We start from the raw sequence: 19,069 nt of genomic DNA on the forward strand, positions 1-19,069 counted from the left end.
CTTTTAAGACAAATAAAATTCGTGAAAAACACATAAAATTTCATATGAATATCATTTAAATCTACAAATATATATAACTATTAAATTCACATATACAGTGAAGGGCAGAAGACTATGTTTCTGCGAATTAGATTTTGACACTCTTCCATCTTCGTATACATGGAAGAATCGCCGACGACACGGGCTGCTCCTCTGCATTCACGTAGAACTTCATCAAGTCTTATAATTGTTCTTACAATCGATCCTTCTAAAACGTCTGTTAAGTCTGTGATACGGTTGAAAGACATCCCTCTAGCCCACTCGTAGCAAACCTCCATTAAACCAAATCGTGGTTGTGATTCAAAATCATTACCTTCATTAAAATACAATACCTGATAGTGCTCTTGAATTTGATTAACTTTCTCGGCCACTGATAGTATCATTTCCTTTCCTTTTTGTAAATGAGGAGAAATTGTGGGTTCAACCTCCGTTTTCTCATCGAAAACAAATGCAGACAACAATGCTATTGTCTCTTCACAAGAAAAGTCCGCCAAACTGTTTTCCAAAATCAACTCTGTTAATACCAATTCACTGGTGGAATTAATTTCACATGCGACTCTTCCCTTTAGTAAAACAGTTCGCTCTGCGTCAATATATCCTAGTTCTTGCAATACTTTTATCCGTTGTTCGTAATCAGGCAGTAACTCTAGGTTTTGATCGGAAATATAGGAAGATAAGTTATCGATATTGCTTTCCAATTCATACTCTTGGTAAGCTAAGGCGAAATGAGTAAGAAAGTTTGGAGTCGAGATAATTGGATTTCCGGATAACTTGTTCTGAAGAAAATTTCGTTTTTCGAAAGCTTCACAAAATTCAAAGTCTCTGACTTTACTCCAATTAACTTCTTCAAAAAGCAGGTCGGAAAACTTTTTAATTGATGCAAATTGTTCACTAAGTTTTCGAAAAGCCCCCCCTCGACGGTCTCTAATTCCACCAGAATCAATTCGAAGGATCGTATTGCAGACTCTTTCAATACCGGAAAGATTGATAAGGCCATACTTGAATTGGTTTGATTCATCAAAGATAGCGTTATCATAAACATCATTGAACGCGTCAGCAAAAGCAAGTAAATCCGATGGTCGTTTGAGGTTGTTCTGTGGATTTAAATATGCAACTTCCAGTGTACAGTCTGAAGCATTGGTTCTAATGGATGTTCCGAGTAGAACTCCAACAGTGCGAGTAAAATCAAGTTGTTGAAAAACAATGACTCTTCCATCTTTAAATATTCTTTTGCCATTTGCAGTAGTTATTGCTCGGAAGTGCATTTTTTTGGTATACTCTTTAAAAGATTCACTGCTCAATAAACAACTTTTAATTTCTTTCAAATCAACATCAGACATTTCCTTCTTTAAAGCCGACAACTTTTCTTCAAAGCTTTTTATTTTTTCCTCGTGCTGAGGCACCAATGTTTGGTTAACGTTTTCACTAAAGCTGCGTTTAATCATGTCTTCAATTCTAAGCGTCTCTACACGTAGGAGGTTAAGTATCATATTATATGTTAAGCGAAATTGACTTATAAGCTTAGACGAAGGCCCCATAATCATGTGTCTCAACGAAGCTGTGTCAGGAAGTTCTGAACGCGATAATATAATAACTGTACCAGTGACATCAAGACCACGGCGTCCAGCGCGTCCAGAGCATTGTGTATACTCTCCGGGAAGAAGATCACGGAAGTTCCGTCCATCATGCTTTTGTGTACCGGAAAAAACCACCGATTTTGCAGGCATATTTACACCCATTGCAAAGGTCTCAGTAGCAAACAGAACCTTCACCAACCCTCTTTGAAAAAGGATTTCTACTATTTCCTTGATGATGGGTAACAGTCCGCCATGATGAACGGCTAAACCACGAGAAAGCATTTCTCGCATACGACCGATTTGAGGAAGCAATCGATCTTCTTTTTTTAATCGAGCAACGGCCTTTTCAATAACAACGTGCACTTCACTTTTTTCCTGATGATTATTTAAATCACGGTTAGTAAGTGTATCTACGTATTCCTCACAGCGTTTCTTCGAAAATACAAATACTATTACAGGCAAAAGATTTTGCTTATGTAAATGACCAATTAAGTGAACCCAAGTGTTAGCATCTCTTCTTTCAACAGACTTTGCGCTTCCTCTGCCACGCATCATATTCGTTTGAACGCCTCTGCCTCTAGCGGCACCCCGACCCCTAGCTGAGTTCTTATTATCCTTAGCTATAACAGGTTTATCAGGCTTTTTCAGTGCATCGTTTGCGGATTTGTAGCCATCCATCAAAAACCGACCGTGCTGATCAACGATTTTAAACATGTTCTGTTTCACCCAGAGATAATGCTCTAAGGGCACTGGTCGCTTCAAAGTTGAGATAACATAAATGTTCTTTTTCTTTGTTCGTCCAACCCAAGAAGCAAACTCTTTGGTGTTAGGGACGGTAGCAGATAAAAGAATCAAAGTTACATGAGGAGGAAGCATAATAATAACTTCCTCCCAAACTACACCTCTTTCTAAATCATTCACATAATGAACTTCGTCAAAGATAACAAACTCAACATCACGAATTAAGTCAGCACCTCTATACAACATGCTTCGTAAAATTTCTGTTGTCATAAGAAGGCATGAGCCTTCTGGATTTACTTGGACATCACCAGTTAAAATTCCAACGTCTTCAAATTTATGTTTGAAATCTCTAAACTTTTGATTAGATAGTGCTTTAATGGGTGAAGTATATATAGCCTTCGTCATATGTTTTTGTGCCAAAGCAATTGCATATTCAGCTACTACCGTTTTTCCAGCACTGGTGTGAGCAGCAACAAAGACAGAGTCACCCATTTCAAGATGATAAATAGCCTCCTTTTGAAAATTATCGAGTTCAAAAGGAAAGTCAAGAGCCATTTCCGGAACGAGTTGTTGAAAATTTTCTATTGGTGCACTACTATCTACAACATGAGCATAGTCTGGTTGCTTATGCAAGTTCAAAGTAGAAGGCGGTAGAGAAACGATGCTTCTTTTGTCAGGTAGTAGATCATCAATTTCAGAATGTTTAGAATTGACATTTTTTAGGTGTTCATTCAACTCATGAATGGTGACAAAGTTACGATTCGAGCTTTTCACTTTCTTAGTATCCCATTTTTCGGGGTCAAATTCATCGTTCAAATTGTCAGTCGTGGATGTCGCTGTCATGGAAAGCCCTCGGGAGAACCCTGGCGGTACTTGCAACAAACCATCTTCACCGTATAGAGCCATTTTCACGGATGGTTCGCCTGCTATAGCATCGACATCAGAGTCATCTGCCAGAAAAGGAATGTTGCTTGTGCTTCCACGAACGAATTCATTTTTCGAAGATGGTTTTCGTAAGAAACTTGACGAATTTTTAGAATTAAGGTCTTCTATTAATTCAGGAACCTCTTTGTAGCCCATAATTTTACCCTCCAGGCCATGTCTTTGAAAGCGAATTTGCGTACGAGCTAAAGTCTCGGGATACTCATATAGTCCTTTATATGTAATTTCCCTATCCCATTTTTTTTGCAACTTTCGAATCCAGTCCTTCGATAAGGCTGGAGAAGGCTTCAAAAATGTATCAACATCGTAAGTTGCTTCAGTGATACTCAGGTGTCCGTCAAAGGAATCATCTTTTATTCCATCTAATTCAATTTTATCCTTGTTAGAAACTGCTACTTCGTTGATTGCATCTACAAGTTTAGAAGACATGGACGATGATTGAGTAGGTGGGACTTGGGTAATAGATCTAAGTATGTTATGTCGTTATAAGAATATTGGTGAATTGAACAATAGTAGACTGATTATCAAGTGATATATAGTTATTTTCGACGAGCTATGCTTTATTATTCGTTTGTAATGCTTTCGTTGATATATATGAGTCGTATACGACTTATTATGATTTACTTTCAAAAAACCTGAATCTGCGTAGTTGTAAAAGAAAAAGGTTGGATTATTACATATAATTAGAGATTTGTGTAAAAATGCATAGCATTTTATTGTACTATGGTTAAAACATATTATTCGTTACCAACTTTGAAATTGAATTGTAGTATACTTTTAGTTGGTGGTGGAATAAAACTACAGAGGAAAGAGCGACATAAATTTCCATTTAATTAAAATCATTCAACTCTAAAGAGAGGGAAATCAAGTTTGGATACAAGACATGTCATGCCATCATGAAGGATTAGACTGAAAGACGGCCAGTCGTAAAAAAAATAATATATTTTTTCGCAAAACGTAGTCAATTAAAAGCAAGCTCGCGAATTAGGCTAGCCCTTACTTGGACCTAGCTTTGGTAATGCAATATCCCAGGGACCGTGAATTTCACTAAGATATATATGTGAGAATTTAGAAAGAAATAATAAAATAAAATAATTACATACTTTTTAAATCTTTGAAGCTTAATAAACCAAATGGGACATATAAACGAAATGAAAAATATTAATGAAAGAAAGACAAACGCAATAACAACAGATGCAACAGCATTCAAAGCAATATATGCACTTATGATCAATACGAGGGTCATAAGCATGTCAGCGTAAAAAGAGAAAACCTGTAATTGGTTAAATAAAAGAAAAGGCCAATAAATTGCTTCTTACATGAATGTATTTGCGAAAAATGGGGAATAGTGCAAACCAATGAACGGCAAAAAGAATAAAAAAAAATACATTAATTGACTTTTCCAGTCGTGAAGCTAGAACAACAGATGCACTCAGCGCCGCATTTGTTGATAAAGAATTGTGTAGCCTAAAAAGAAAAATAATTAGAAATGGAATTAATTACGATGAAGTTTCCAAAGACGTACCTGACATGAGGTCTGATAGTTTCCGTCGTATATTCATGAAAAAATACGTTCGCAAGGAAAAGCCAAACAGCAATAGCCCAAACTGAGTCAGGAGAGGTAGATTTTGTTAATGACATTAGAATTGGCGATAGACCAGCAAGCGTAAGAACAATTAATATACAAGATTTAACGATCCCCATGTAATTAGGAAAAGTTCTATTGTTACAAGGCTTTCTCAACACAAAATCCCACAAAATGAATGCCGCGACCGCAGAAACATTTGACACGAAACCAACAAGCGCACAAGATAACTGGTTCCTATAGATCGAAACGAAAACCGAGGCAAATATAACTACGCTTGATAGATGCTGGGAGACAGGTAAACTATCGGCCACTAAAGACCAAAAGTCAGTGACTTGAATGTTAACATTTCGTTGTAAGCCATTCAAAAAAGATTCATCAATGAAGTTATCTGGGTAATCTTGTTTCCTCCATAAAACCTTTTTCCAAGGTTTCTTTAGTTCAACAACTTCTTTTACAGAGGCTTTCCTGAACGTGTTCAAGACGAGTGATTTCGCGACCATCTTTTTGGGCGCTGGAGCAGCACATACTTCATCCATTCAGTTTTAAAGTAATTTATAAATCAACTAAATAACTACATTCGTCCTAAACTCTCATACAAATTAAGCTGAATTTGCTTCCAATACCGTATTTTCAACAGTTCTTAGAGTAGTTGGATTTGGTTAACATCGACTGACTATAATATAAGTTGACTAGTACTGTATGTTTGGGTCCGCAAACAAATAAACCACACTTTCCTAATTTAATTCATATATATCTACTTTAAAAAGTACATTCAGCATCGTTAAGAGTTTTTATTCCCAAGAAAATGATTTAACTGCATGACTCTGAATATAGGGTTGTTCATGAAATCTGCAATCGCGCATACTCGCAATTGGACTTTAATCTATCAATTGACAATTCAAGTGATAAAATTTACGACTGAACTCTTATAAACCCGAATTCAAGCATTCTAGTAAGCTAATAAGTCAACATTAATTATAAACAATTATTCTAAATTCAACGAAAAGTAAACTTTCACGAACAGGGTTTACATTTTACGAAAAATATGTGTATTCTTTCTAACTTTCCCTTATTCAAAAACTGCAAAAGGTTATCTCTTAGTTTCCTATTCTTGATGTACGTTTAACTCGTAGTGTTATAAAATACTTGAAAGCTAAATGTGCGTGGTACAATAAGATGATCAGTAGAAAAATATGCTGTTTTTTTTTTTTTAAAATAAATATAATAAATGTTCTTGTTCCATTGCTTGCATCTGTATGTTTTCTAACCATGTTTATGTGCGTAAACAATAGAAAGAAAAGGATAAAGAAAGAAATTTCACAAAAATATATAGCATAAATTTTTTTTAAAAAAAAGAAAGGAATATCTGCTGCTTTTCACAAATTGTTCTAGCTGCGCGTATTTAATGGTAATCAAATTTTGTTTCACACTGAATACTGATTTCATCTACTACCAACATATACCATTACACTGTATGTTTCATGATTGTCAATATATGAACGGACTATTTTAAGACAAAAAATCGAAACGACCATAAAAATTTGATAAAAAATTGAAAGGAAGCTAGGCGTTTTGTGCGTGTTTGTTTAAATTTGCATTGGTCAATTAACGCGTCAATTAGTAATCAAAATAGTAGAAATACAAAAAAAGGAATAAACGGTATGGAGAAAGAGAGACAAGATGGATTATCTGACAAGCATAAATTCATTCTTCAATATATAATGTGTCGCACAGCTGGTGTTGATAATGAACAAGTTCGTGAACTTGTTCAAGAGCAGTATGGAGAAACGGCAACTGTAGAAGATGTAATAAATGAATTGAACAATTCTTTGCACAATTTCGATTTTAAGATAAAACGAGTACAGGATCAACTGGATGGAAGATTAACGCTGCACTTTCAGAATTTATCTGGAGACCCAGTATCCCAAATGGCTACTCCTTACCCTCCTGTTCAGATAGAACTTATGAGAAAGATAATCGAATGGATCATGAAGTGTGATGATTACCAATATTCATTAACGACTCTGCAAATCCAAAAATTATCGAGAAAAGAAATGGGATTGGCACCTAGTGTTATTGAGTCTCACTTACATACGTTTGAACGTGATGGATGGCTAAGACAGAGAGAGGGTATTTGGACATTTACGAATCATGCGTTAGCTGAATTGGATGCTTATTTACACAACGAATACGAGAGCAATTTATACGAATGCAACGCTTGTCGCGAAATTGTAATTGCTGTAAGATACATATCACAAATGCAAACTTACTAACTGAATACCTTATAGGGATATGTATGTGATTGTGGCTACTGCTTGCATGTTTACTGTTGCAAGCATTTAGCTCATGTTAATTGTATAAATTGTAACACGCCATGGGCAAATGCGACCGTTATAGGACGCTGGTAATTTTTTCACTACCTACTGGTGTTCGCTTTACTTGTTTATACATTTGGGCTACTTGGGAAAGGATATAGAAAACTTATAAAATTAACAGTTTTTAATGTTGGAAAAAAGGGTTCGTAATTAAACTATGTGGAGAACACTCGCATTTTAAACTGAAATCGTTAAAATTCAGGTGAAGGGTTAGACTCATAAAACACGAACTCAAAATCTTCTTTACAAAAAAATAAAAGAGAAATGACATCGATCATCAAACGCATAATCACTGTCATTTTCTTTAAAAATGTCCGCATTTACATCACATTTAAATCTGAGTGCAATCGTCCTTAAAATTAGAGCTGTTAAAAAAGCCATCTTGTACCAGTTTATCGTAATTTGCTGCAAGAACAATAACAAAAGATGTTTTTGCGTCCAACAGCTTTTTTTTTAGTATGCTTAATAGGCAGTGGCTGACGAAGAAAAAATTACCCATTAATTAATTTATTCCTTGATGATAGCCAACAACTCGTGATCACGGTACAACGAATACTCCTCTTCGCCCACCTTGATGTTGCTTCCACCATAAGCAGGCAGCAAGACACGATCACCAACGGCTACGCTGGGTTGAGCCAGTTTACCTTCCTTGTTATAACCGCCCTTTCCGACGGAAATAACACGACCTTCGGATAACTTTTCAACGCTCTTCTCAGGTAGAAAGATACCAGAAGCGGTTTTGGTGTCGGCCTTGATACGTTGAACCAGAATACGATCCAAAAGAGGCACGATTGACTTGGCGGATTTCAGTTTGGTAGCCATGTGAAAGAATGCAAAATGATTTTAAAAAAAAGCCTAACAAATACAAAAACTGTGGTTAATGCCAATATATTTCCGTCAAAACTTGTTCGTTTTGGGCAAGTGCTCAGTAGCTTCAGTTGAAGCTGTGATCCTCCTTATTAATCTTTTGCAGATCATCTGGAAAGTTCTACCAAAAGTTTATTTTGCGTTAATACTCAAGGTTCCGGTAAAACACAATGCGAGATTCGGCTCCAATATGCTATATTTTAATAATGTTAACTACGCAGTTTGGTATCTGTTTTAACGACACGCAGAACTGCGGTGAGTTTTCCTTGTGATTTAATATATAGTGTAGTATAGCTGACATTGCCCTCCCCAAGATTTTCTATGTAAATCTGAGGATAAGTCATATGTTCTCAAATATTTAGATTATTGTTTTTAATATAATCATTGACAATTGCTTTGTCCGCTTGTAGCGCTGTAGCTAATGTAGTCCATCCTGACATAATAGTACTCGGATTTAGATTCGAAATGTACTTAACGTTTAAATAGAGTACTTGTTCTCTATTTTTATGTTCTAGGATATGGAGAATTGTTCCTATGTCGGATTCATCAATGGTAGCGTAATTGAGTTCTGAATTATGTCGATACTTTTCTAGGTGAGAAACATGAAAAGTAGATGGAAACATGTGCTTGATTGAATCTGGAAGATCCAATTCATAGTTGTTTGGGCCCGACTTCTGTTACACATAGAACGGTCCTGCAAAACTGACACGTATCATACATGTGATGCAAATCACAGTAAGTGTAGTTATGTCGTGAATTACTAACATTTACTTTACAATTAAAAGATAGAGTATATAAAAATGGTATTGCTGTCAAATAATTTAGTTGGAAAGCCTTCATTCAAGTTGGATATTTGTCGATAACGATGGTTTCCGTACCACCGTAAGAAATTTCTGGTTTTCTACGCACTGAACGCAGTTAAGGTAATTTTTGCTCAAAAAAGTAAACTGATGCAAAAATGGTTGAGATTTTGTGGAGGTTAAGCGACAATTTGATTATCGCATACTTAAAAAGGTGAAGGTCGAAAATTGAAGAATTCGAAATAAAGCTATCAGTTATTGACATACTCTAATTCCCCCGTATTGATGATACTGGTTCAAGGAGAAAAGTCTAGCTGAAATATGCTAATCTAAAACTCATGTGATTTGGCTTCATAAAGCATCATCATTAAGATAACTAAGTCATAGTTTGCTACGCCATAACACATCAACGAGCATGTCTCAATGAAAGGGTGTACAGTCAAGGTGATTGTGATAAAATACCAGAAGCAATCAAAGTGCGTCTTTGGTGTTTTGAATGAGAGAAGTTAGTTTTCAAAGAACTGAAATTACATTTATTTATTTAATTTTTGAAAAAGTGGAATTTTCTGTTTTTGAGAGTTACGACGGAAAGCATAGAAAGAGTACTCTTTTTTTTATATTTGTTTATATCAACAAAATCTGATTGAATTTTCATATTGAAATGTGTTATCATTTCTTTGAATGTGCTTTTCACAACCAGAGTCAGCCGGTCAATCTTGCAACTTTGTATTAACTATACTGATAAAAATTAGTTTACCATGATTAAATTTCGATTCTTCATTCTAAACATACACGCTGCTTCATCTTTATCGTCGCATGCTGTGTTTGCGCATTTGTTATTGATAAAACCCTGTCTGCAATCATGACTCAAGGTCCCTTTAGTCTACTATTTGTAAAGAAACCCCCGGAATCACTCATTTGCATTTTACAACATTTTTTGGTTTCCGTTTTTAGTTAGATACGGACAACCTGTTCGCTTCTTACAGCACAGTTCATTGGACTTCTTCTAATTGCAAATTCATACCATCTTCAACCGAAAAGTAGAAAGACTTTTCTAGTTTCCTCCGATTATTTACCCTTACTCGCCGATAATTCTACATTTTCTTTATCATTTTGCTGGATAGCATCTCAAATACCGAAGCTCCGTTTACTCCTTTGAAGTAACTTGTTTGCTTAATCTGACCACGTTGTACAGTAGATAAAATGCGACAAGGGTTGTGGAGTATCTAGCGATCGGGTAAAATATATAGGCGGGCAAAGGTTCTGGATAACTAAGTTCATTGAAAAGTTGGCCGTTATCCATAATACGTTTGGTACTTGATTATCATTTGAATGGCAAAGATGCGTCAAGCTTATAGATACTGAGTATGAGAAAAGCACTATTTAAAGAGATAGGTTCCTAACCCGTAGGAAGTATATCTGAAATTGTGCTTTGTTAATTCAACAATTTTTGATATTGGTTTGACTTTTGTCAGTATTCCTTGGCCTCTTTGACTAAAATCCATTGCTTGCAACGTTGCATGTGCTATTGGTTTATATATACTTCATCATCCATACATTCAACTGAGCATTTTAATTTACTTTCATTCAATCCAACAGTTTCCTATTCACAATGACGATCGATTGGAGACAAATTGCTGCCAAATACTGTGCCCATCGAGATGGTAGTATTCCTGAACCTTTCAAAATTAAAACACTACCTAAGGATACCGTTTTGAATGTTACCAAAATTCCAAGTGAGTGTGGTCTCCTTACACCGAAGGAGATCGAACTCACTGAAAAATATGATGCGACAGCATTGGCCGAAATGATTAAGGATAGAAAAGTCACGAGTGTGGAGTTAGTCACTGCATTTTGTAAGCGTGCAGCCATTGCTCAACAACTTGTCAATTGTGTGAATGAACTCTTCTACGAGGAAGCTTTAGCTAGGGCCGCTGAGCTTGACGAGTACTATGCAAAGACGGGATCTTTGGTCGGCCCCCTTCATGGAGTGCCAGTTTCGGTGAAAGAGCATATTTCTATCAAAAATCACACTGCTACAGCTAGTTTTCTAGCGAAAGCCAACATTATTGCTGAGAAAGATAGTGATCTAGTTGCCACCGTTCGCAAAGCTGGTGCTGTTTTCTATTGCAGAACCCCCCAGCCTCAAGCTATCATGCATTTGGAAACATCTAGTAACCTTACGGGTGTAACCGTCAACCCTTTCAATCGAAAGCTCACACCAGGTGGTTCCTCTGGCGGAGAAGGTGCTTTGTTAGGCATTAAGGCGTCGGTGCTTGGCATAGGTAGTGATATTGGAGGGTCGATTAGGTCTCCTGCCGCTAACAATGGGCTTTTTGGCCTTCGCCCTAGTACCTTGAGATTATCACGCAAGGGTTGCCAAGGCGCTGTTAGTGGTCAAGAGACCATTCTCGGCGTAGTGGGTCCACTTGGTCGCAGCGTTCGTGACATGAATCTCTTTATGAAAGCTTGTATCGATAGCCAACCTTGGCTTGATGATGCATCGTTGTTACCAATGCCCTGGCGTTCAGTTGCCCCTCCTAAAACGCTCAAAGTTGGTATAATGCGTAGTGACAATGTTGTGAATCCTCAACCGCCTGTTGCTCGAGCCATGCAAATGGCTATTGATCAACTTTCTAAAAATCCCGATTTTGATTTAGTAGATGTAGAACCTTTGGATCACAAATATTCATGGGATCTTATTAGCGAAATGTACTGGCTTGATGGCGGAAAGGTTTATTACGATTTGTTTAACAAGGTGGGAGAACCAATTTTGCCTTTAACTGAATGGATTATGCATCAACCCAATGTTAAACCTCATGACATTACGGCCGTATGGAAATTGACTGCTGCTAGAGATGAATATCGCAATCGTTATTTGAAGCACCTTCAAGCATATGGAGTTGACGTTTTACTGACTCCAGTGGGACCTAGCCCTGCTCCTAAATTAGGGGAGGCAAAATATTGGACATACACATCTGTTTGGAACTTGCTTGATTTGCCTGCCGTAGTATTTCCTGTGACCACTGTTGATCCTAAGCTCGATGTTAAAGATGAGTCATACATACCGATGAATGAACAAGACGCAGCAAATTATGAAACATATTCCCCTGAAGACTATTTGGATGCTCCCGTAAGTTTGCAACTTGTTGGCAAACGTTGGCAAGATGAAGAATTACTGGCTGCCCTTGATAAAATTGTCAGCATGCTCTAGTAGGGTTATTGGCTTTTATATTTTTTGGAGTTTAATGATAATGGATATGTTCGTTTTATTTTTTTTTTATATACAAACTTTTCTATCTTTACTGTTCAATAGAAATGCGGTTTTTTATCAAATTGTTAGATGGACTTTGATTAAAAAAAGATGATAGGAGTAAGAACTACCGTACATATTTTGTTGTATGAAGAAAACTGTACAAGTAAAAAACATGCTATGTTATGACTTGAACAGTTTCCTGTCAGCTTTCTGGACTAGCTTATTAAAATTCGCACAATGATTTCTTTACAGATTTCTGCATAAAAGTATGAAAATAACTATACAAGTTCCTCAAGAAAAAGATAAAATAATCTTTGAAATTAAATTTCACAAAAAAAAATACTAAATGAAATTTGCTATATACTGCACCTTTGTTTGGGTTGATTGATTTTTCCAACAACGCATACCAAGTGTTTTTTGAATTTCTCATACCGTTTGGAAATTTTATATAGATAAGTTAGCTTAGTAAGGTAACCTTTAGGAAACTCAAATTAGAGCAGCCATACTTTTGTTTACCAGCATCGATCAATTTTCAAACATCTCTACAAACAACAATGTAGCACGTGTCTTGATTCATATACTTAAAGAGCTTTACTGTGTTTTCTCAAATGAGTACCAATAAATCCTATCGCAGCCATATACGGCTTTACGGTATTCTCCTTTAATTTCTCAATCGTTGATTAGAGTTGCGCGCCCTAATGCGTATTCCCAGCGTACAAACAAAGCGCTTCTCCATGGACAACTATCGCAAGCTATGGCCGAATATATGCCCGTCGGCCAAGATAGCACGGGTTAAGTGGTAGGCGAAAAACTTTGGCTACCATTGCTTAAGGGAATCTTCATTGAACTACGGCAATGAACTTAGCTCGCCGAAAGATCATGCCAAATTTCTTGTAATTTACTGGTATATATATGATGAAAATCTCGCTTCTAATTGCTTCAAAGCAAACGTGAACAATCACAGCTTCTTAAACGACAGTAGAAGATTATCGCGAATTACCAATTGCTCTTTCTAGTTTGCCAAATTGTGCTGGAATCACTCATCGATACATTTTTGTTTTATTTAGAACAGACTTGTATTTATATTTTGCGTTAGTGCTGTCTAAGTACATTACTCTTTAAGTACTGCTTCTTACTTTATCTTAAGTCTAAATCATGGCCGCTAAACGAGTTGAAGCTAAGGATTACAAAAAAGCTGCTGCTACTTTAGTAGATGCCTTCTTCGATGACCCTGTCTGCGTCTACCTTTGTCATACTACGAATGAACAGCAATTTAAAAAATTGATGACGGAGATGTTTGAGTATATTGTATATGCGCACATTATTCGCGGCCTTGTTCTGGAAGTCGGCGATTTTGCTGGAATTTCTTTATGGATGGGACCTGGGAATAACATGGATGATTGGTATTCCATTCTTCGTAGTGGTTTATGGCGCCTTAAGTATAAACTAGACGGAGAGGGTCGTAAGCGTTTCTTCAATGAATTTCTTCCTATTCTCAATGACACGAAAGCCGACGTTTTGAAAGAGCGTGATGACCATTCTTGGTATTTGGTCTATGTTGGTGTCAGCAGCAAAGAGCAGGGAAAGGGCTATTTGCGAAAGCTTATTGAGCCTATCTTTAACATCTGCGATCAGGAAGGTCTCCCTATCTATTTAGAGTCGAGCCATCTTCATAATCGTCCAATTTACGAACATTTTGGATTTGTTTACCAACAAAGTATCTACTTAACTCGTGACAACCAAAAGGTTCCTCTTGAGATTATGATTCGTGAACCTGAGACCGAATCCAAGGCTGAACAAAGTGCGAAGCCTAAAGCTGCTCTTAGTAAAACCGTATCTGCTTCGATTGCTGAGAAAGTAGAGGGTTCTCTCGCTGTATCATCTACTCCTGTTTGCTGAGCGAATCTCCTATTATTCGATTTTGCATAACCCTATTAACTCTTAATCTTAATTTCATTTTCTTATTTCCAGCCTAGATTCGAAATTCCTTATCCATTCAATCTCTAAACACTTTATTTAAAGCAGACAAATTTGGTTTTGCTATTTTTTATCTACAATCTGCATAAACACAATTTCTTTTCGTATTTTGAAAAATGAGCATACAGACTCGCTTAAAATCATAAACTAAGACAAATTACTTAAGTGTTTCTATGAAATAAAATAATAATCTACACAGAACAATCGTTACACAAGTTCTTAATATGAGTTTATTGTAAACTGAGTAGAATAGTATTTTCATTTGCCTCCAAATGACCATGGCAAATTCGAATTATTGACACTTATTAGCTAGTTCCAATCCATTTGGTTTTCAAAATTTTTATATGATTTTAATAATTGGTTTGATGTAATTATTCATAAATAGCCCATTCTGAGATTTTAGTTGTATACCTCACGCAAACATCTATTCTTCATATACCAACACTTAAGAACCTGTAAATTGACCAGTGCATTGTATTAGGGCAATCAACTCATTTTTCATTTATACAACAATCTAAAATTTGAATTTACCTTTTCATCATACACATTAACGTATAATTTATGCTCATGCTCGTATAAACCGTTCAGGACTGTTTCCGAAAGTTTACTTGAGAGATTGTAGCCTTTGCTTATAAAATCAAGGCCTATCTAATTCAATTTGATATGAAAAAATCGCTTTTATTTGAAAGAATTAATGAATTTTAAATAAGATTGTCTTTGCAAAATGATTCGCGCACATTTGTTCTCCGAACCAGACAACTCCAAGCTATGGGCAAAGTCCACTGGATCCGATGCCTTTGATTTAATTCTGAAGGTACTGCTTTGGACTGCTCCTTGGTATTATTGCCTAACTACTCTTTTTTTTACTTGGTTGATCATTTTGTATCCTCGACCAACTCTTGCATGTTCTGTTGCAGCTTGGCTGTTTTGGTTTACTTCTCTGGACACCTTGGAACCGGATGATAGAAAAAATACACTTAAAGCATCTGAAGCAGTAAGCACGAGTGCTAAGACGAGTGAAGAGACTGCTAAACCATCTGAAACTCGAGAAGATGGTGAGTGGAATACGCTAAAAAATACTTTAGAGGCCGATGCTCAGAACCTTATGAGTGGATTTCAAATGCTACAAAGACGTTGGTCACAACCGAAAACTACGACACTCAAGACGGAGGTAAAAGAACAACAAGCTTCACAGTCACCGTCTGTAGAAGGCGAGAATGAACCAGCTGGAGTAAAAAGTAATGAAGCTACTAAGCCATCTGTAACAGAAGAAAAAGAAAAGAACGCCGAGCAAAATAAGCGTCGTGAAAGATTATCTATCTCGCACATCGTAACTGAACTGGCCAAGAAAGATGAAGTATCAAGTGAATCAGGATCAAACGAGATCGTGAATGCTAAATTAAAAAATGAGCAACTTGATTCTAATTTCACTCTTTTGGATGCGTATCTTGAACCGCTTGTTCACCTGCACGAATACTCAAGAAGATCTAACACTTTATTCTTCTTTTATTTGCCAATAGTTATGTCAATTTTGATATTTTGTCTACCTACCCAAGCTTTATTTATTGTACTATCTAGCGTGTTTTTGGCATGGCATTCACCCCCGCTACAGGCTGTTTTATTTTGCATTCGGAGAATTTCATTTTTTAATCTTTTGTATGAAAAATTTGTAATCGGAAAGACGAAGGAACCTGCAAAACCAGTTCCCCAACCCTCTTCCAACGAACCCCCTGCGCCTTCTGCAGAAAATAAACAGCCATCTGTTTCTTCACCCGAAAAGAAGGAGAGTCCTGCCACCCATTTACTAAAGGTTATTGGAAGTAGTCCTTATGTGGTTCATAGTAATCATACCAACAATACATTAACTGACAAAGAGTCTTCTGATCCCACTGAAAAATGCTTATATTTAATTGAACACCAACGGTATTGGGTTGGCGTAGGCTGGCTGAACCGCACATTACCAACCGATCCTCCAAACTTCACAAATGCTGGATCCACTGATCCTGTTGCAGAGCCCACTGCACAACTGCTGCCTCCCGACGGTCTTGCATGGATTGATGATAAATGGTCAATTAGCCCATGGACTTTTACAGACACATTTTGGGCCCAGCCTGCGAAAACACAATTTCGAACTGCTTTTACAAGATCAAGAGAATGGCGCAGACGCTATCGTGTAGCTCCTCCCGCGGAAAATGAAAAACCGCACACCAGCCGAACTAATACTGCTTCATCTCTTTCCAGCACATCTGAAGATCAAGTCAGTACCCATGGATCTATCTCTTCAGCCAAGGTGACTGCTATACCAGATTCTAATGGTGCTGAAGCACTTTAAATTGTACATGAATATTAAAAGTTATTACGAAGTGACCCAAATGGGCTTTTGAGAGTACTGAAATAATGACACACATGCAAGCAAAAAATTTAGTTTTAATATTGTTTATCTAAGTTGTAATTCAATTGATTTTTTTATAAATCTGTTTCTTCCTGTAAGCCCGGATATAAGCTCGGGAACGATTTGCATATTACATTATCTTAGTGAATGGCTTCAAAGTCAATCATATTTTTCTAATACTAGAAACCTCATAAGCTTCTCCTTCTCTTTCAATTATGGGTTCATTCCATTCCTTAATACCCTAATATCTTGCTCACTTTGCCATAGATACTGTTGGCCGAAAATCGCTGCCAGGCATCGACACCATAGATGGGCGATAGATGTTTAGCTATTTCTACAAATCGCAATTTATCACCAAATGACACAGTATTAAAGTAAAAAAAGAGAAAGAGAGGATACCTACATTCTCGTATCAATTCTAATGACTTTCGTCCGCATTTGAGTCCATGAACATTTGTGCTGCACAGCTGGCCGATCTTCCAAGACAGCCGTTTAGATAGCTAAATTTGGTTAGCCGAGAGATAATCATTAAGGACGATTTAAGATTATTTATCTTTTTCGCAAATTGGAAAAGTGGTTATAATGTTCACTTCCCTTCACAATGAAGAGATCTTGGTTGTTTCAAAAGTATATAAGTATCTGGTGATTTGTAAACTTGAAGCTTGTTTACCGTTAAATTAGTTTCTAATTCCTACTGTCACTTTACATTAATTTTCTGTTATACTATCGTTTTCTTCTTCATTTATCAATTTGCATTCGGACAAATATTGATTCGTCTAAACACTATATAATTTTTTAATCATGACTATAGATTTAAATGTTATACAAAGTGACATTATCTCAGCGCGTCGAGCTCCTGAAAATAGTCTGTTTATAGATGGGAAATTCGTTTCTCCTATCGAGCCAGCTGCGAAGCCCATCCCTTTAATCAATCCAGCAACTGAGGAGATTATTGGCACTTGTGCAAATGCTTCTGCCAAAGATGTCGATTCAGCTGTGGAGAATGCTTACAACACTTTTCGTTCTGGAATATGGGCCAAATGGCCTGGCAAACAACGTGGGTTGGTTTTGAGAAAGATAGCTAAAATGATGAGAGAAAAGCGTGAACTTCTTGCTGGAATAGATACTATTAACTGTGGAAAGCCAACCCCATACGCATTGTTCGATATAGATAGCTGCGCAGACATGTTTGAGTATTATGCTGAAGTGGCAGAAACCGACAACCCTACAGTTAAGGTTCCCTTACCTAACAATCCAGGATTTTGCGCATTTGAAAAACGTTTTCCTAGAGGTGTCATCGGTGTCATTACTCCATGGAATTTCCCTCTGAAAATGGCTTTATGGAAGCTGGTTCCAGCTATTGCAAGCGGTAATTGCGTAGTTTTAAAACCTTCAGAGTTAGCCCCATGGTCATGCCTTGAATTCGCACTGATTTGCAAGGAAGCGGGTTTGCCCGATGGTGTTTTGAATGTTATCATTGGATCTGGTAAAGAGTCGGGAGCTGCACTTAGCTGTCATCCTAAGATTGCCTATCTAGCATTTACAGGATCCTTGGCTACCGGAAAAAAGATTATGCATGCTGCTGCTGAAAATATTGTCCCGTTAACCCTTGAACTTGGGGGTAAGTCACCTCTAATAATTTGTGAAGATGCGGATCTTTCTCTCGCTATTCCTTCTGCAGCCTTTGCTATTTTCTTTAATCAAGGTGAAGCCTGTACTGCGGCTTCTCGTTTGATCGTTCATGAAAGTGTTGCGGATGAAGTACTTGGCGGCTTAGTGAGTGAAGCTAATAAACTAATAATTGGAAATGGATTGGATCCTCAAGTAACCTTGGGCCCTGTAGTGAGCAAAACCCAGTTTGAAAAAATTGTTAGCTACATTCAATCAGCTATAAATGAAGGATGTAAATGTGTAGTAGGTGGACTTCCCAGATCTGAACAAAAAGGTTATTTTATTCCACCCACCGTATTTACGAATGTGCAAACTCACAACAAGATTTGGAGAGAGGAAATCTTTGGGCCTGTCTTAGCTGTGAAGACATTCCATACAAATGAGGAAGCATTGGAGTTGGCTAATGACTCTGAATATGGACTTGGTTCCGGTGTTTTTTCTACAAATCCTAAAACCCTTGAATTTTTCAGCAATAACATTGAGGCAGGTATGTGCTCATTAAATAACTATCATGTTGTTACACACGAGCTTCCATGGATTGGATGGAAGCACTCTGGATTAGGTGTTGGCTTATCTAAGCACGGCTACAATGAGTACATGCGTCTCAAACAAATCACTCAGTATGTTGGCTAAAACTACTGTGACACTTTGTTTAAAATAAAGATGATAAATCATGTACTATGCTTGACGATAACGACAATCATATACCTCCTTTTCACAAATATATAGTTTATTTACATTCAAATTGTTTTTTAGTTGTAGTCATTGGATAGGGATCAAACACTTCTTAACCTTACAGTAATTTATTCAATTAATTTGAGCGAATTTAAATAAACTATCATAT

General features: G+C 36.9%; 8 protein-coding genes and 12 long non-coding RNA genes across 20 annotated transcripts, besides 2 other annotated features; 8 read left to right on the plus strand and 12 right to left on the minus strand.

The window, feature by feature from the left end:
- Nucleotides 1–20: 20 nt before the first annotated feature.
- Nucleotides 21–3,754, minus strand: ski2 (Ski complex RNA helicase Ski2). Its single transcript, NM_001023086.3, has one exon. The coding sequence runs from the start codon at nucleotides 3,726–3,728 to the stop codon at nucleotides 87–89; it is 3,642 nt and encodes a 1,213-aa protein (NP_588095.1). The 5' UTR covers nucleotides 3,729–3,754; the 3' UTR covers nucleotides 21–86.
- Nucleotides 1,785–3,849, plus strand: SPOM_SPNCRNA.1178. Its single transcript, NR_150034.1, has one exon. It is a non-coding gene; the product is annotated as a non-coding RNA (long non-coding RNA).
- A 101-nt stretch (nucleotides 3,850–3,950) lies between these two features.
- On the minus strand, nucleotides 3,951–5,544 carry gpi2 (pig-C family GPI synthesis protein). Its single transcript, NM_001023087.3, has 4 exons — nucleotides 4,825–5,544; nucleotides 4,619–4,766; nucleotides 4,403–4,572; nucleotides 3,951–4,346 (listed from the first exon to the last, which is right to left on the minus strand). Exons 1-4 carry the CDS (start codon nucleotides 5,421–5,423, stop codon nucleotides 4,289–4,291), a joined length of 975 nt encoding a protein of 324 aa, NP_588096.1. The 5' UTR covers nucleotides 5,424–5,544; the 3' UTR covers nucleotides 3,951–4,288.
- SPOM_SPNCRNA.7255 lies at nucleotides 5,041–6,051 on the plus strand. The gene has a single exon (NR_196594.1). It is a non-coding gene; the product is annotated as a non-coding RNA (long non-coding RNA).
- SPOM_SPNCRNA.7256 lies at nucleotides 5,716–6,380 on the minus strand. Its single transcript, NR_196595.1, has one exon. It is a non-coding gene; the product is annotated as a non-coding RNA (long non-coding RNA).
- Nucleotides 6,339–8,375, plus strand: nse1 (Smc5-6 complex ubiquitin-protein ligase E3 subunit Nse1). Its single transcript, NM_001355912.2, has 2 exons — nucleotides 6,339–7,127; nucleotides 7,176–8,375. The coding sequence occupies exons 1-2, from the start codon at nucleotides 6,549–6,551 to the stop codon at nucleotides 7,293–7,295; spliced, it is 699 nt and encodes a 232-aa protein (NP_001343010.1). The 5' UTR covers nucleotides 6,339–6,548; the 3' UTR covers nucleotides 7,296–8,375.
- On the minus strand, nucleotides 6,515–7,108 carry SPOM_SPNCRNA.7257. Its single transcript, NR_196596.1, has one exon. It is a non-coding gene; the product is annotated as a non-coding RNA (long non-coding RNA).
- hsp10 lies at nucleotides 7,348–8,189 on the minus strand. Its single transcript, NM_001023089.3, has one exon. It carries the CDS (start codon nucleotides 8,082–8,084, stop codon nucleotides 7,770–7,772), a length of 315 nt encoding a protein of 104 aa, NP_588098.1. The 5' UTR covers nucleotides 8,085–8,189; the 3' UTR covers nucleotides 7,348–7,769.
- Nucleotides 8,337–8,411: an LONG TERMINAL REPEAT.
- Nucleotides 8,412–8,482: 71 nt separating this feature from the next.
- Nucleotides 8,483–8,833: an LONG TERMINAL REPEAT.
- A 107-nt stretch (nucleotides 8,834–8,940) lies between these two features.
- On the minus strand, nucleotides 8,941–12,440 carry SPOM_SPNCRNA.7258. Its single transcript, NR_196597.1, has one exon. It is a non-coding gene; the product is annotated as a non-coding RNA (long non-coding RNA).
- Nucleotides 10,542–12,351, plus strand: fah2 (fatty-acid amide hydrolase; the record flags this gene model as incomplete). The annotated part of the gene is made up of 1 exon (NM_001023090.3): nucleotides 10,542–12,351. One exon carries the CDS (start codon nucleotides 10,542–10,544, stop codon nucleotides 12,141–12,143), a length of 1,602 nt encoding a protein of 533 aa, NP_588099.1. The 3' UTR covers nucleotides 12,144–12,351.
- A 124-nt stretch (nucleotides 12,441–12,564) lies between the features above and the next one.
- Nucleotides 12,565–12,920, minus strand: SPOM_SPNCRNA.7259. The gene has a single exon (NR_196598.1). It is a non-coding gene; the product is annotated as a non-coding RNA (long non-coding RNA).
- Nucleotides 12,581–14,377, plus strand: SPOM_SPCC550.08 (N-acetyltransferase). Its single transcript, NM_001023091.3, has one exon. The coding sequence runs from the start codon at nucleotides 13,341–13,343 to the stop codon at nucleotides 14,082–14,084; it is 744 nt and encodes a 247-aa protein (NP_588100.1). The 5' UTR covers nucleotides 12,581–13,340; the 3' UTR covers nucleotides 14,085–14,377.
- On the minus strand, nucleotides 13,501–13,710 carry SPOM_SPNCRNA.7260. Its single transcript, NR_196599.1, has one exon. It is a non-coding gene; the product is annotated as a non-coding RNA (long non-coding RNA).
- A 64-nt stretch (nucleotides 14,378–14,441) lies between the features above and the next one.
- On the minus strand, nucleotides 14,442–14,758 carry SPOM_SPNCRNA.7261. Its single transcript, NR_196600.1, has one exon. It is a non-coding gene; the product is annotated as a non-coding RNA (long non-coding RNA).
- Nucleotides 14,625–16,670, plus strand: pex32 (peroxin Pex32). Its single transcript, NM_001023092.3, has one exon. The coding sequence runs from the start codon at nucleotides 14,887–14,889 to the stop codon at nucleotides 16,492–16,494; it is 1,608 nt and encodes a 535-aa protein (NP_588101.1). The 5' UTR covers nucleotides 14,625–14,886; the 3' UTR covers nucleotides 16,495–16,670.
- SPOM_SPNCRNA.7262 lies at nucleotides 14,906–15,357 on the minus strand. The gene has a single exon (NR_196601.1). It is a non-coding gene; the product is annotated as a non-coding RNA (long non-coding RNA).
- SPOM_SPNCRNA.7263 lies at nucleotides 15,769–16,217 on the minus strand. Its single transcript, NR_196602.1, has one exon. It is a non-coding gene; the product is annotated as a non-coding RNA (long non-coding RNA).
- A 145-nt stretch (nucleotides 16,671–16,815) lies between the features above and the next one.
- SPOM_SPNCRNA.487 lies at nucleotides 16,816–17,233 on the plus strand. The gene has a single exon (NR_150868.1). It is a non-coding gene; the product is annotated as a non-coding RNA (long non-coding RNA).
- atd3 (betaine-aldehyde dehydrogenase Atd3) lies at nucleotides 16,851–19,047 on the plus strand. The gene has a single exon (NM_001023093.3). The coding sequence runs from the start codon at nucleotides 17,356–17,358 to the stop codon at nucleotides 18,856–18,858; it is 1,503 nt and encodes a 500-aa protein (NP_588102.1). The 5' UTR covers nucleotides 16,851–17,355; the 3' UTR covers nucleotides 18,859–19,047.
- Nucleotides 17,286–19,007, minus strand: SPOM_SPNCRNA.1179. The gene has a single exon (NR_150035.1). It is a non-coding gene; the product is annotated as a non-coding RNA (long non-coding RNA).
- Nucleotides 19,048–19,069: the final 22 nt, after the last annotated feature.

This window comes from Schizosaccharomyces pombe (genome assembly GCF_000002945.2).
Source record: "Schizosaccharomyces pombe strain 972h- genome assembly, chromosome: III".
NCBI classification, from domain to species: Eukaryota; Fungi; Ascomycota; class Schizosaccharomycetes; order Schizosaccharomycetales; family Schizosaccharomycetaceae; genus Schizosaccharomyces; species Schizosaccharomyces pombe.

Coding starts and splice junctions, on each gene's coding strand:
- atd3 (NM_001023093.3), top strand. CDS start 17,356: ATGACTATAGATTTAAATGTTATACAAAGTGACATTATCTCAGCGCGT.
- hsp10 (NM_001023089.3), bottom strand. CDS start 8,084: ATGGCTACCAAACTGAAATCCGCCAAGTCAATCGTGCCTCTTTTGGAT.
- ski2 (NM_001023086.3), bottom strand. CDS start 3,728: ATGTCTTCTAAACTTGTAGATGCAATCAACGAAGTAGCAGTTTCTAAC.
- SPOM_SPCC550.08 (NM_001023091.3), top strand. CDS start 13,341: ATGGCCGCTAAACGAGTTGAAGCTAAGGATTACAAAAAAGCTGCTGCT.
- nse1 (NM_001355912.2), top strand. CDS start 6,549: ATGGAGAAAGAGAGACAAGATGGATTATCTGACAAGCATAAATTCATT. Junction 7,128..7,175: donor GTCGCGAAATTGTAATTGCT/GTAAGATACATA, acceptor AATACCTTATAG/GGATATGTATGTGATTGTGG.
- pex32 (NM_001023092.3), top strand. CDS start 14,887: ATGATTCGCGCACATTTGTTCTCCGAACCAGACAACTCCAAGCTATGG.
- gpi2 (NM_001023087.3), bottom strand. CDS start 5,423: ATGGATGAAGTATGTGCTGCTCCAGCGCCCAAAAAGATGGTCGCGAAA. Junction 4,573..4,618: donor TTTTTCGCAAATACATTCAT/GTAAGAAGCAAT, acceptor AACCAATTACAG/GTTTTCTCTTTTTACGCTGA. Junction 4,347..4,402: donor AAGCTTCAAAGATTTAAAAA/GTATGTAATTAT, acceptor TATATATCTTAG/TGAAATTCACGGTCCCTGGG.